The sequence below is a fragment of the Dysidea avara genome, chromosome 2 (genome assembly GCF_963678975.1).
Source record: "Dysidea avara chromosome 2, odDysAvar1.4, whole genome shotgun sequence".
NCBI classification, from domain to species: domain Eukaryota; kingdom Metazoa; phylum Porifera; class Demospongiae; order Dictyoceratida; family Dysideidae; genus Dysidea; species Dysidea avara.
The window spans coordinates 6,201,445-6,216,191 of record NC_089273.1 but is presented as its reverse complement, the minus strand read 5'-3'; the positions used below and the strand labels follow the sequence as shown (position 1 = coordinate 6,216,191).

General features: G+C 37.2%; 1 protein-coding gene and 1 long non-coding RNA gene across 2 annotated transcripts; one reads left to right on the top strand and one right to left on the bottom strand.

Annotated features, from left to right (window-relative positions):
- Window positions 1-1,643: 1,643 nt before the first annotated feature.
- LOC136242776 (fibrinogen-like protein 1) lies at window positions 1,644-2,501 on the bottom strand. Its single transcript, XM_066034251.1, has one exon. It carries the CDS (start codon window positions 2,487-2,489, stop codon window positions 1,731-1,733), a length of 759 nt encoding a protein of 252 aa, XP_065890323.1. The 5' UTR covers window positions 2,490-2,501; the 3' UTR covers window positions 1,644-1,730.
- Window positions 2,502-9,698: 7,197 nt separating this feature from the next.
- LOC136242771 (uncharacterized) lies at window positions 9,699-12,229 on the top strand. Its single transcript, XR_010694640.1, has 3 exons — window positions 9,699-10,092; window positions 11,696-11,772; window positions 11,834-12,229. It is a non-coding gene; the product is annotated as an uncharacterized lncRNA (long non-coding RNA).
- Window positions 12,230-14,747: the final 2,518 nt, after the last annotated feature.

The window sequence follows — 14,747 nt, the reverse complement described above, 5'->3', positions numbered from 1 at the left end:
TAGTGACCCTGTAGAGACATCAGTTAGAAGAAGTTACCTTGTAGAGAATTCAGCTACAAAGAAACCATTCTGTAAAGAACTCAGCTGCAAACAAATCACCTGTACAGAATTCAGCTACAAATAAATCACCCTGTAGAGAGATCAGCTGGAGGAAGAAGTTGCCTTGTAGATCTTTCAGCTACAAACAATTTACCCTGTAGAAAGAGCAGCTAGAAGAAGTCACCTTGTAGAGTGTTCAGTTACAAAGAAACCACCATGGAGAGCTCTGTAATAAATATATGTATTATATATAATTTGTACATTTGTGACCAGATTTTACAAAACCGATCCAAATCGCACATCAGGCAAAATCAAACTAACACCACCAGTGGATAGCTACACAACCGTACTACTAGTTTTGACCCTCAGTACTACTCAAACTACTCGAGGCTGGTTTTGACAGACGTCTTTTCTGGGTGGTGTGGAGTGCTCAAATGGCGGTTTCAGGGCCAATTCAGGCCTTGTGAAGGACCTGGCTTGGCAAGATTCAGTGGTTTACTATATAGTGGACAGCCATATAATGTTGGCCAGACGTTTTCTCTGTTGATTTTGCTACATATCAGCCACTAAGGAGCCAGTACAGCCCTGTAATCTCGTGTCTGGACTCCAATCCTGGCCTCCCTCCATTTCGAGGTCTATCTCTTGCCCTCCCCGCCACCCCTCACCCCGCCGCCCTCCACCCCACCGCCCTCCACCCCACCACCCCCCACCCTCCACCCCTTTGTGAGCACTCGTGATACTACTTCGCTTGTCCAACTGCTCAGATTTTCTATCTTATTTGGTGGGAAACTCTACAAGCAGCTACAAGTACTGGAAGTGGCCTGAAAGGTAACAGATCGATGCATCTTTTGTGTAAATTTCATACGCGTGCTTGCTATCCTTGGAGACTTATGCTGGCTTTAATTCTTTAAAACCGTTTATCTCGAAACTTCTAATGTGCGATTTGGATCGTTTTTCCAAAATCCAGTCACATTTACTGATAAAATCAGAAATATTTAAAGTACATCTGCTTCATCTTTTCTTCTTCCTGTGGTAAACAAAAAAAGATAGGTTAAAAAAGTCCCAAAGCCGGCCTATTTGGGGTATACAAATACAAAAAGAAGTGAAATCTAATCCAAAACAGCCAAGCTGTAAAAAAATAGTGCAGCCCTCAAAAAGGCTATGGTGAAAAAAGATGTGAAATCCAAGGTGGTGGCCAAGAAATGGCTGTGATGGTAGGTTAATGGTAAAAATTTTAATAACCACAATTCAGGCAAATTTTGTGCCAAGACCAAGCGGCACAAAAATTCACCTGAATTGTTGTTATTAAAATTTTTACCATTAATCTACCATCACAGCCATTTCTTGGCCACCACCTTGGATTTCACATCTTTTTTCACCATAGCCTTTTTGAGGGCCGCACTCTTTTTTTACAGCTTGGCTGTTTTGGATTAGGTTGCTTTATCACCACCTTAAATACTGGGTTTTGGTTCATTATTTTAAGTGGTTTGCCAACCTGAAACATTTGATGTGCACAAATTAAAATTCCAACCATGTTTATAGTCTCATGTGCATAGTTTCCTGCCCAGACTTCACCCACTGCACTGTACTAAGTTGTACTGAATTACACTACTGGGTTATAATGTACATGATGTGATTACAATACTAACAGCTACATGATAATCAAATAAAACACATCATCACTGATGAATTTAAATGATGCAATCTTTTGGTCTGATTTTGATTTCTGTAAATGGTAGAGGATGCCACTTGCCATTGAGGTGTATTTTATTCTTGTGGTTGTACTGATGGTTGAGATATAGAGCAGAGCAGTGATTGTACCACCATCCACCACCATTGCCACCATTATTTTGTACTGCACAATTATTACTCCACCTATCATTATCCCTATCCCTCGTTGTGAATTTCCAGCCATTCAAAGACCAGCTGGGATTACTTGTAGTGGTATAAAATGGATCATTTGTAACTCTATCAAATCCTGATATGTTTAATGGATACTGTTTAGTGGCTGGTCCTACTCTAAAGTTGCTGTATGATAAATAACCTTTTGTTCCATTAGTAAATGTATAGTCAATACGTAGCTCCCACTGTCCTTGATTGGTAAGGCATTGAATGGCACGAAGACCGTACCAAAATTCTCCAGTCAAGCTACCAAATCCATCTTCATAATCTACCCAGTCTCTGTTAAAGTCAACACTTCCATCTTGTCTTCTCTGGATAACCAACCATCCTCCTCCAGCGGTGACAGTGTCACAGTATCCTTCAGCTATCAGTTCACAATCTCCACAAAAGTTTGTAATGTTAAAAACACGAGACTTGATGGAGGTAGAAAACTTGAACCCATTTCCTTTGACTTCACAGCAACTTTCATTAACAAATGAAACAACAGGACAACCATCAACTGTCACCGATACTAATAGTAGAACAGTTGTGATGAACATAATCATCATGGTATACAATAAACTCATTGACAAAGGTGAATCGTTGTCTCCTCAAATCAAGTCTAGCTTGATACTAATAATAAATGTACCACATTTCTGTATTCCTTTTATACTACTCTGCATGTGTGGAGTCAGGTAAATTAGTGCTTGCTCAGCATGTTAACACAGCTGAGAAATATGTGGTTTGCTATGCATATCAAAGCAAACATATATACATGTATCTCAAGCTGTAGGTACTTACCACAATAAAATTTCCTATTCTATGATGGATGTTCTGATCTCAACACAAAATTTACTAACAGTGCATTTGCACAAATGTACACTGGTGAAGCACCCACACATGCTGATTGTGAGGCTAATACAGCCCCCTCCCCACTTCCTCCAACTTCTGTATATTTGAACACACAAGCATATGCAGTGCTTTAGGTGTTTCCTGGTCTTCATGCTTAGAGCATTTATTTCACATGCACGATCAGATTGCTTCAATTTTCTGTGATCATACTATAAGTCAAGTGTCATATAATCTATTTAATCTATTTCTGGTTATAGAACTAGCCGGTAGCTAGCTAGTTTTAATGATTTACAATGTCACTCATGTGACAATCCATGCTGATTATTTTCATAACATTCTTGCAAAACTGTTACGTACGTACATAGCTGTACTGTATTTGCACAATTATTCACATAATTATTCACATAAATTGTGCTTTAAATTTCATAAAGTACATGTTAGGGCAAACAGTGCTTTATTGCCTAAGGAGTGCTTTATTGTATGATTAAAACACTCTTTACAGTGCATGCGCAACAGAGCACTCTTTGTTGGCAATAAAACGCAGTTGCCCACATGCTCTAGTGCAGGCTAATAGTCCACGACGTTCATGCCAGTATGACAAATCACACAAGCTGGTAAAGGCTGATAGCCCGCGAAGGCTGATGTGAGGCCATGCCATGCTAAGTGGTCAATCAACCCAGCCAACACAAGTGTTATTACTGGATTACTTTCATAGACATACCTAAATGCTTCGATGATGGGTGGGAGAAGGTAACGTTGCAGTTACATTTGTTAGTGTAAACAGACAAGTCCTGGAGATATCACGGAATTACTTCACCATGTATCACAATAGAATCGATTGTGGGTTGTGACCAAAACCTGCCAAAATACAAATATGATTAACATCTAAACTATGGTGAACTACACATGAGTTACTTTGTTAAATTCCTAATAATTCGTGCAACACATGTTAATTGTGAGTCCTAGTGTATGGTGAAGCTACATGACTAGAAAGTTCCATAAATCATTTAAAGCATTGCCTTGCTCGTGCTTTATGAAAAATAAAGCACAAGGTGTGCAACTGAGATGTTAAAAAAGCATGAGGCGAAGCCAAGTGCTTTATTACAGTAGCATCAGGGCCAAGTGCTGAGCACTTTATTTTTCATATAGCACAAGCAAGGTAATGCTTTAACAGTACAGTTATGTAGCTAATTGGTACTGTATGGAAAACACAGTACACAGCAGCACTCTGATCCTCCAACTCAAAGTACAGTATTTGCTTTAAGTGGTACATCTTCAACCCATAAGGTGCAAGATCTGGAAACTAATGATGCTGTTGGTTTTCTACTTCACTGAACATTGCAGAAATGGCAATAGTTCCGTAATTTTTGCACACCAATTTCAAAAAGTGGGCTTATTTTCTCTGTGCTGATGTGACTGCAAAATCCATTTGGGCACAAACTACCACTGATCGCATAAATGCCATACAGTATTTATGTACCCTAGATTCTATAACTTGTAACGAGCGGTTTATTAGAACTTGAATGTAATAGTGTGGTGAGTTATAATAAGTTGAAATACATAAGTGTGTGCAAAAGTTTAAGTAGTAAAATGTCCTTGCATACTTCCTGATGTAGACATGGTCAAATCATTTGTGTGTACAACATGTGTTCATACTGATCATACATGTCATCACTGCTGTTTTGTCTTCCATGTTTACACTGGGGAATGGAAAGGAAATGATTGAAGTTAATTAAGTACTTGTGAGATTGCAATAAAAATAAATTTTTAAATGTGCAAAGGTTTGCATTACTCACTCACAACCACAACTGCCATATGGTGGTATTGCCTGTAGTATCACTTTGTAAGCACTCTGTAGTTTCTGTTGAGTGTTTTAATAGCTCCTGTACATATCGGTTTGTGCAGATATACACTGTATGTTATAGTTATTTTATGTATGTCACATGTGTTGTTCATGCAACACAAGTTGAAGCCAACAGTTCTGTGCGTTAATTGGGCAAATACTGTAACAGTATAGCTATGGAGAACAGTTTTGCAAGGAAAATTATGAAAATTTGATCACATGTGTGACATTGTAGTACTGTATGACTCATAAAGTTATGTACCTAACTGGTACTGTATGGAAAATACAGTTAGCATGTGGTAGCACTTTGATCCTTCCATGCAGTGTAGAATAGTTGCTTTAAGTGGCATAACTTCAACCCATCAAGTGCAAGACCTTGAAACCAATGATACTGTTGGTTTTCTAATTCACTAATTGTTGCAGAGAAAATAATTGTGCTGTAATTTTTGTGTGCTACATATATCCAATAAGCGGGCTTGTTTTCTGTGTGCTGATGTGACTGCAAAACCATTTGGGCACAAACTACCACTGATCTCATAAATGCCATGCAGTATAATATACAGTATTTAGCTATGTACTCTAGATTCTATAACTTGTAACAAGAGGTGGTTTATTAGAACTTAAATGTAATAGTGTGGGGAGTTATAAAGTTTGAAGTAAGTGTGTATATGTAAAGTGCACTTACATACGTATATACCCTGTACAGGGTGATGTAGACATGGTCAGATCATTTGTGTATACAGCATGTATCATGCATGACATCACTGCTGTTTTGCCTACCTTGTTTACACTATACATGTAGAATGGAAAGGAGGTGATTGCGGTTAAGCACTTGTGAGGTTACAGTAAAAATAATTTTTTAAATGTACAAAAGTTTGCGTTACCCACTCACCACCACAACTGCCATGTGGTGGTACTGCCTGTAGCACATCACTCTGTAAGCACTCTGTAGTTTCTGTCAAGTGTTTTTAATAGCTCCTACACTTGTGCTGTAGTGGTCATGCCCTCAAATGATGAGAATAGGACTAACTGGTCCCTTGTTCACTATTGCAGGTAAGGTTACATCATTGCACACTTTTGACAGTCATTAATAAACATTATGGACAATTTTTTGAGGTGATAGTGGTTCTACTAATGAAGAGAAACAGTAAGGAGATGGATTATATATAGGTTACAGTGGCATATGCATGTTGCTACTCTTGTATACCTCAAATCAGTGGCCTTGTGTGTGTATATGCACATGTGCACATACACATCATCACAAAAATTAATGATGAACATCATCACGATGGCACACAATAGACTCAAACTGTTGTCTCCTCAGATTAAGTCTTGCTTGATATTAAGAATAACTGCAATGCTCATACCACATTTCTTTACTCCTTTTATATTGCTCTGCATGATGTATAAGTGCTAGCTCAGCATGTGATTGTAGCTGAGAAAAGTGTGGTTTTCCATTTGGTATGTGGATCAAAGCAAATAATATCTCAAGTTGAAGCCACTTACCGCAACAACATTTCTAGTTGTGCAGTGAATGTGTTGATCTCATCACAAAAATTTACAGTACATTTGTGTAAGTGTATACTGTATGTTATAGTTAAAACACTTCTGCGTGTGTGGAGAAGCTAATACAGGACAAGGTAAAGCCGAGTGCTGTATTTTCCTTGCTGAGTGCTGTATTTTTTGCGCACACCAGCATTTAGGCAGTGTTTTAAAAGTTCTATTGCAAGGTCTTCGTGCTTGGAGTGTTCATCTTGCATGCTTAATTTAACTGCTTTAGTTTTCAGTAATCAGTGTCGATATAATGTATTTCACCAACTAGTTGGTCCAAGGATCTGTCTGGATAGCTAATGAGGTTGTTTTTGTAACGTTCCTTACATAACTGTTCTGCATAACTGTACTGTGTATGACTCACACAGTGCAGTTATTTGGTATAATATGGACACTACAGTATGCAGCAATACTTTGATGATCCTCCCATGCAAAGTACAATACAATATCATATGTTTTAAGATGATATAATAAGTAGTGCAAGACCTGGAAACTAATGATGCTGTTGGTTTTCTATTTCACCGAATGTTACAGAGAAAGCAATTGTGCTGTAATTTTTGTGCAATATATCCAATAAATAATGTTGATGTAGTTACTTTTACATAGTTACAGTTCCGTAAAATTAAGCAACTATATAATAATATTACATATTATATTACTTAAAGTCCACAGCTTAAGCTGTCACATGTGCAACTACCACCTTAAACTTAGCACATGACATGCCCACATTGTTGGACATTGTGTAAATCTTGCATTTAATAGAACCAAACTGGTCAATAAGCTTCATTCATCATTACTTCGTTGTGGCTTGGTGTTACTCAGTGGATTGGTAAGATGAGTAACTTCATTAATTACTTGCAGTAATAGAATTACTATAACTATTACAAGGCCGGAGGAGACGGTCCGGTTGGTCAGGGCTGAGCCGGACCAATAATCTGGAGTTGAACCAACTAGCTGACCAGCTCGAACTACATTACTCTCATGCAATCTTTGGACGATCACATCTACATGTAGCTACGTACATTTTACAGATGTTATTGAAAATGCATGACACGAGTAGTCACCTAGTTTCTCAGCCTAACTAAAGCACAGAACTACACGTATAGTACCTCCAATTACCTTACAATACAGCTACGTATCGTTTCGTACAGAAATGATTGTGGGTTCTACGTACAGTATCACGTGTGCCGACAGTTGGCATTTATCACGTGTAAGGCAGGTGCCTTCTTTGATTCTAAACCAGCACACTTATATCACAATTCAATCTTCATAAATTAATTATTAGCATTCCTTGGCTTGTCTCTCTTGGCTTCTTTTATTGGGCGAAGGACTGGCAGTGACAAACCAGATGACTCAAAGCTGTACACCCATACATTACATGGTGGCCATCTGGATGAGATGTTGAGTAGAAATCACTCCTCTTCAACTACCCACTCGTCCTGTCGAGATACTGAGCAAACTCTCAGTCTCACCCGTATCGCGCCATTTTCGAATACTGATTGATCTCGTGACTGTCTACCAGTATATTTATGTGATGATCCGTTCACTTCATACAAACCAGTATAGTAGTATACTGTATTTTTGTAGCTGTGTAGTTTTTTATTGTAGCTGTGTAAATTCACTCTATAGTGATTATATCCTAGCTAAAGGGGGCCATGCTGTATGGGTTCCCTGTGAAATTTTGGGGGAAAGTTGCAAGTTGCTAGCTAGTTTTACTTTAAAATTTAGCATCAATTTTAAGGCATTTTCAAGCCTTTAAATTGCAAAAATTCTGCAGCTCCTGGGGGTTGCACCCCAGACCCCCCTTGAACTTCTAATTGCCAGCTATAACTAAATGAACCATACAGCAAGTTTCATGCTGTGTCCCCTGTAGCTATGTCAGGTCTACAATTATACATAGTATAGAAAGTCTGAAGAACAACAGATAGGCTTGAGCATATTTATATAGCTAGCTAGCAGTGAAATATCACTAAGATTGCATATCTGAGTGTCTAATTTTCAAAAATTTCCTGTGGGGGCATCCCCCCCAGACCCCCTAGAATGCTTGTGCTTTGCACTTCGCCCACTGTGCAACAGCTCCTCTCTCATTGGCATGTATATAGTAGCAATTTCAACATTATCGTCATTGGCCTGACCAACTCAAATTTCCCTCCTCCGGCCCTGTATTACTTTGGGTAATGCCTTGCAAAAGTAACATAGCATATTTCATTATATTACTTAAGTAATTACCACAACATTAATAATATTACATAACTTGTTGCCTTAGCCCCAACACTGCCATTGAGTGGGTTTGTTCTGTCAAAACCATGTGGGCACAAGCTACCACTGATCTCATAAATTCCATACAATATTTATGTACCCTAGATTCTCTAACTTGCATCAAGAAGTTGATTTGAACTTAGATGTAATAGTGTGAGGAATTATAAAATTTGAAGAAAGTGTGTGTGAAGATAACGTGATGAAGTTCCCTTTCATACTTGCTGATGTAGACTTTGTCAAATAATTTGTGTGTACAGCATGTTCTTCATGCTGATCATTCATGACATCTCTGTTGTTTTGTCTACCTTGTTTATGAAAGGAAGTGATTGAGGTTAAGTACTTGTGAGATTGCAGTAAAACAAACTTTTACATTGGCAGTTAGCCGCGGTACTTGGAAGTCGTGGTTTTGAAGCCATGAAGCCATTGGTACAGAAAAATGTTTTTGTACTGCCTGTCAATGTTTCAGCAGGTTTTAGACTATGGTACGCATAGCATGCTTTGAAGTTTGGTCGTTAATGAGGTATTTAAAATAGATACCCGCGGGTAGGTATCTAAACTGGTTAGATACCCGTGACAAAACTTTTTCGTCACATGCATCACGTGTTTAGCTGGATTCCAGTCACAACAGCCATCAGAAATCATCACTAGAATTTGAAGAAAACATTGCTGGAATAATAGAGATGATTGTATTCATCTAGGAAGCCTACCAGTGAGTTGTTTTAACACTAATTTGATCAGGAAGCAGCCATTATTGGCAGCCAGTGACCAGAGCCGTACGAGCCCGGCATAGTCCGTTCAGTAAATTGGTTATCGCCCAAATCCGCGGTATCGGTGGTTCGCTATTTTAGAGACCTTAGGAATGGCACAATGGCACATGTTTATTGTGCCATTCCCCAGGTCTCTAAAATACCGAAGATACCTCGATTTGTGCGTTAACTTACACTTAGGTCCCTTAACAGTGGCCAAAAGAACTTCAAAATCCAATAGCTATGTTTCAACCTGGCATAGGCTGAAGTTGTGTTGATTGCATCCTGCTTATTCTGTTAAAGAATAGATCCCACATTTTGCTACACAAAACCCACTCACCACCACAGCCACCATTTGGTGAGTATTGATGATGATTAACACATTTGGCATCACTTTCTAAGCACTTTGTAGCTTCTTTTTTTAGTAACCCTTGCACTTAGTATCCTGTTATGCCCTTAAGTGAAGGGAGCAGGGATAACCAATCCCTTGTGCAGGTAAGGTTGCATCATCACACACTTTTGATGGTTGATAGTAAACATTGTGCTTCAAAGTGATAGTATTAGTACTAATGAAAAGAAACAACAAGGAGACAGATTATGTGAGTGTTGCTACTTTTATATGCAGCGGCTTTGTGCGCACTTCAGGAGCAGTGGAACAGGCCAAAAAGTGAGGGAGCTAGCTGTAAGCTGAAGGCCAAAAAAAGTACAGTAACTATCTGCTGCCCTCCACCAACTATATCTCCTCATTAATATGACTGCACATATAGCCTGCTACACTGCTTCTATGAATAGCTACTGTGACTGTTTGTCCAATGAAAATGGGGGGCCATACCCCCCTCCCATCTCCAACGCCTATGGGACACTTGTTCAATCATCTGAAAACCATACTTGGAGATAATTGCTTCAACTATCAACAGGCATGTTATTATAATATACAGTACTAGATTGATTAGTTGTTAGATTTTTGTGTGGTTCCACTCAGGCCAATATTAGCACTTTAACGTTATATTATACAATAGCCTTGTGGTTACTCATGTGTAAACAAAAACTCCTCAATTAAATTCCTCATTATATAGTGAGTAATTTGATGTATAATTATATTGTATATATACATATGTTGTAAGTTATAGCACTTTAGAAATAGTAGATTGGAGCCTCTGCATAATTGGTAATGAGGGGATTGAATGTCATAGTAGAATTGGCACATACATGTACAGTAAGAGCATACATGTTATAGAAAGGTAGTGGTAAAATAATGGAATGCGTACTGATATTGTTTTGCAGATTTTATGGTTTGTTACCTTATAACAACTCTGCATAGCACACAATAACAATGAATAAACCTAGGCAAGCATTAAATAGGATATTCACACAGAATCACAAAGAAAAGTAGACAATAAATGCTTAGAAGTGGCACAGGAAGAGTGAATGGACTATTGCTATATCTTCTGTCTAATGGCATAAAACAAAGACTTTTAAACTCCCTTTTCTTTGGTGATCACAATGTTTATCTCCTTCCTTTATCAAGAAATTAAACTAACACACAGAAAATTTGCAAACTTTTCCCATTTTGTAAACATTTCATCCATTGCATTAATTACAGTTTACTGTAATAAATAGGTTTGTGCTAAAGTTCATTTAGACCTTCCCTTACTTACCAATAACTCGCCAATGCAATAAGCTTTGAATTTCAAATTAGCACATTAGCACCATTAGGAAGCTCATGAAACTCCACACAATTGGGCACCAGACCACAGCAGCCATATCATGGTTTTGCAATGGACAGTTAGTTCATTATGGTTACATAATAACTGTCTACCCACTGGTTGATTTAATTTACAAAAATATAGAAATCCAAACAACACAAGATGATGGAGCATGTCATGCATGGTGGTCAGCAACAAAGTTTTATGGGAGTTGCTGGAAGAACCATGCACTGAACTACACATACACATTCAAATACACAGGTGTATGTACGTAAGTACATACTAGCTTTACAAGGAACCATAGAGATACATATTGGAAAAGTCAGAAGTAAGATTTCTTTTTTAACTAAATGTCAACAATGCTGTGAAAAGTTACAATGGCCATTACTTTCCAGTACGTATTTGAAAAATATGAAGTCAAGTATTTAAATGTACGTATAAAGACCTCAAATATACAGTATATCAAGACTCTAATTGTGTTAAATATTGAATAACAACTATTTTCAAAATCAATGATGGTGGTGGCTACTTTCCTCCACCAAGAAATCTGGTAAATACATATATATTCTCCACGTTGTCAACCCTATTTAAAGTAAACCTTCACACTAATCACACCAATACATCTTGATCCCAACAGATCTCAGCTTACCTTTAAAAGTAGATAACCTCATCTTGTTACAACTAAACTAAGTCAAAAAATTTCTGTCACAAAATATCCATTATAGAAAACCTGTTCCCTCTGTATTAACTACAGCAGTATTGTAGTCTAGTACTGTAGTCTAGTACTTACGTAGCTTTTACTACTTCACTACAGGCAGCTTCTAGTACCATGACACAAGTAGCTGAGCACATCAATGAAGTAAAGAAACGTTATGAGACCAGTCTACTAGAACAGGTAAAAGATGACATAACATAATACACACATTTTATTTTATTATTTTATTAATGCTTTACAGCACAAGTGCTGAAGTTCTGTAGGACACCTGGTCCTACAGCCTGCTCAAAGACATTAGACACTAAGACATTAGCTACTTAAGGTGTGTTTGAAAAGTTGCAGAAAGGAGAAAAAGTCCATGACTGGACCTAGGTAGCCTCGAACCTGCAGCCATCCGATTTACGCTTGAACGCTTACAGTAGTCTGCCAGGCGGTCAGGATGTTTTCTCCTTGATATTTTCATGTATTTATATCCATAGGAATTCTAGAGAGTGACTCATTATCTCTAAGTACCCCAAGTAGAACCAAATGGACTCTAGTTAATTTATATCTTTATACAGTTTATTTAGTAGCAGTTACCACTGACTGTAATTCACTAGTGTTAATACTGTTGACCTGAAATAATATTAACCATATTGCTAAACACAAAGATCATCTATGTTGTGCAGGTGAAATGACCATCAAATTTAACAACCTTAGTTGGTTTTTTAAATTAACACAACAATTTTATTGAATAAGATCTTGTTTAAAGGAACAACTGGTGACTGCTACAATAACTACAATCAATACAATAGAGAAGAGTTATGGAAGTTTGAAAGTTTGCTTCTGAAAGTTTCAGCTGTCCCTGTAGAGTTAACCAAGGAGTGTAAATGTGTCTTCCTACACATTGAAGACTGCAATAACAACTTCATGATCTTGTCCACGATTCATCGCCTGGTAAGGTAGATGTATGTTCTATCAGGGTAGTTGAAACGTAATCTTCCGTTCAGTTCCTCGTTCAACTCTTATTAGTTGTTCTTTTAAACAAGATCTTATTCAATAAAATTGAATCAATACATTACAATAGTTAGAGACCTACCACGAGGAGCTTCATGATTTTAAAAACCCGAGGCAAAGCCGAGGTTTTTTAAAGCCATGAAGATCTGAGTGGGCTGTCTCTAACTGACTTAGAAAATGGTGTGGGTGTATTTATACTAATAGATGCATGGATTTATTGTGGGTTCAGTAAAACATCATCATGTCATCATATCTTGCACAAAATTTAAACCCACACTCAATCCACATTATTGTATATAAAAGAAAGCCTACTTGATTTGCTCTGCCTCCTGCATAGCAGATCAGTGATCAATTGTGAGGTCTGCAGCACACCAGTGATCAATAGTGAGGTGTGTTGTGTGTGTTGACTCTCGCAGCTGGAGATAGGAGGTCTCTAATCATTTTAGAGAACCTTGTGGTCCCTAACCATTTTAGAGAATCTCTTCAGAAATTTCTATTGGATTTTAAAGACCTCATTATCTCCCAAAGATCAAAGGTTAGCAATTATCTTGCAGTATTCCTTTTTGAATATGGATAATCAATATCTGTCATACCAGTACTCATTCCAGTGCTACCATGTACATGTAGACCATAGTAACTGCTCTATTAGAGCGTTTTGTCAATAGGTGTAAGGAGTACAATACAACTGTCTAATAATCTATAGGCAAATTCACTTCTCGGAGCACTCATCTATGACTAACCAGGCACACTATATACACTACTGGGCAATTTGGCATTGAAAATACAATGAAAGTTTCAAAGAAACCTAAGAAAAGTCAAAATTTCATGGGTTTCCCCAATGAATTTTTATTTTCGTAGTATTTCATTGGACAAATCAATGAATATTCATTAAAATAAACAATGAAAATTCTATGAGAAATAATTTCATGGAGTATTCGTTGGTAAAGTTTCAATGGAGTTTCGTAGGTTTAGTATGTGAAAATGTAATGAAAGATCTTGGCCACCCAATGAAATTTTGACTTTTCAAAGGGTTTTCATCATTTTCATAGGGTTTTCAAAATTAATTTCATTGGGTTTTCATGAGAACTCTTCCAGTAGTTCTACAGTTATTTGAATAACAAACCGTTGTATTACATATTTTGTATCCTGATTTGCAAAAGGTGTAACTTGTTCGTTCACAATATTTGAACTTTTTATTTAATTTGATTCCATAACTCTTATTGCATTATTGCATATCTAAAAATTTTCTTGAGTTAACATACAGTATTTGGCTACATTTACATGAGAAGAACAATAATTTTCAATATTAATTTTGCTGCTGACATGTATAGTGTGTGGAAAAGTACCTTTTTCACAAATCCGGTTACATATTATTATGTACATTGTTGGTATTTACTTGTTGGTTCTTTACTTCACAGGAAATCCAATCACAATTAATAGGAGGTATATAATTCATTTTCTTTGTTTACTTGTTTAGTTACATAAGTCATTTTCTTTGTTTCTTTAGTTGTTGTGTGTTCTTGCATAGGTAACAGACACCCCATACTGAATTGGAGCACCATATAGCATCAAACTAGTTACCTTGCGTGTTTTATTCCTGAAGTTTTGTAGCGCTCTTTTCTGTTCATACATCTTTGATCATCTATATAGCTGAAAAGATGTCCGTCTGTATGTCTGCATTCTTTTGGTGTTCAACAATTTTCGTGCCAGCTAATACATGTATCAAAGCATTTTACCAAACAAAGCACTCATTCTCTAATAATTGTCTTACTTTTAAATGAGGCTTCTAACTTCTGTCGTTGTCATTTACAGTGTGTTAAATGTGAAGGAGTAAAGCAAACTCGCTCTTTTTATATGCAAACTGAAAATAACACCTATTCCATTACAACTTAAGCATGCCTTTATGATCAACTTGTGCCATGTGGTAGAGCACGAAATTTGGCCAGTTAGGGTGTGAAATCAAATCCATGTATTGGTTTTTTTTTGGTTTTTTTCCTCTTTTTTTTCCTTTCTTTATTTTCCCTTTCTTTTGGTTACAACTTCAACAACCTTTATTGTTACAGCTTTATTTTTTTGCTTTGCCAACCTTTTTGGTAACAGCTGTGTGGTAAACATATAGGCATATACACATTCCTACAGTTGTCCATCTGCATTTCTGC

Excerpts from the sequence above, each read along its gene's own strand:
- LOC136242776 (XM_066034251.1), bottom strand. The coding sequence starts at position 2,489 with ATGATGATTATGTTCATCACAACTGTTCTACTATTAGTATCGGTGACA.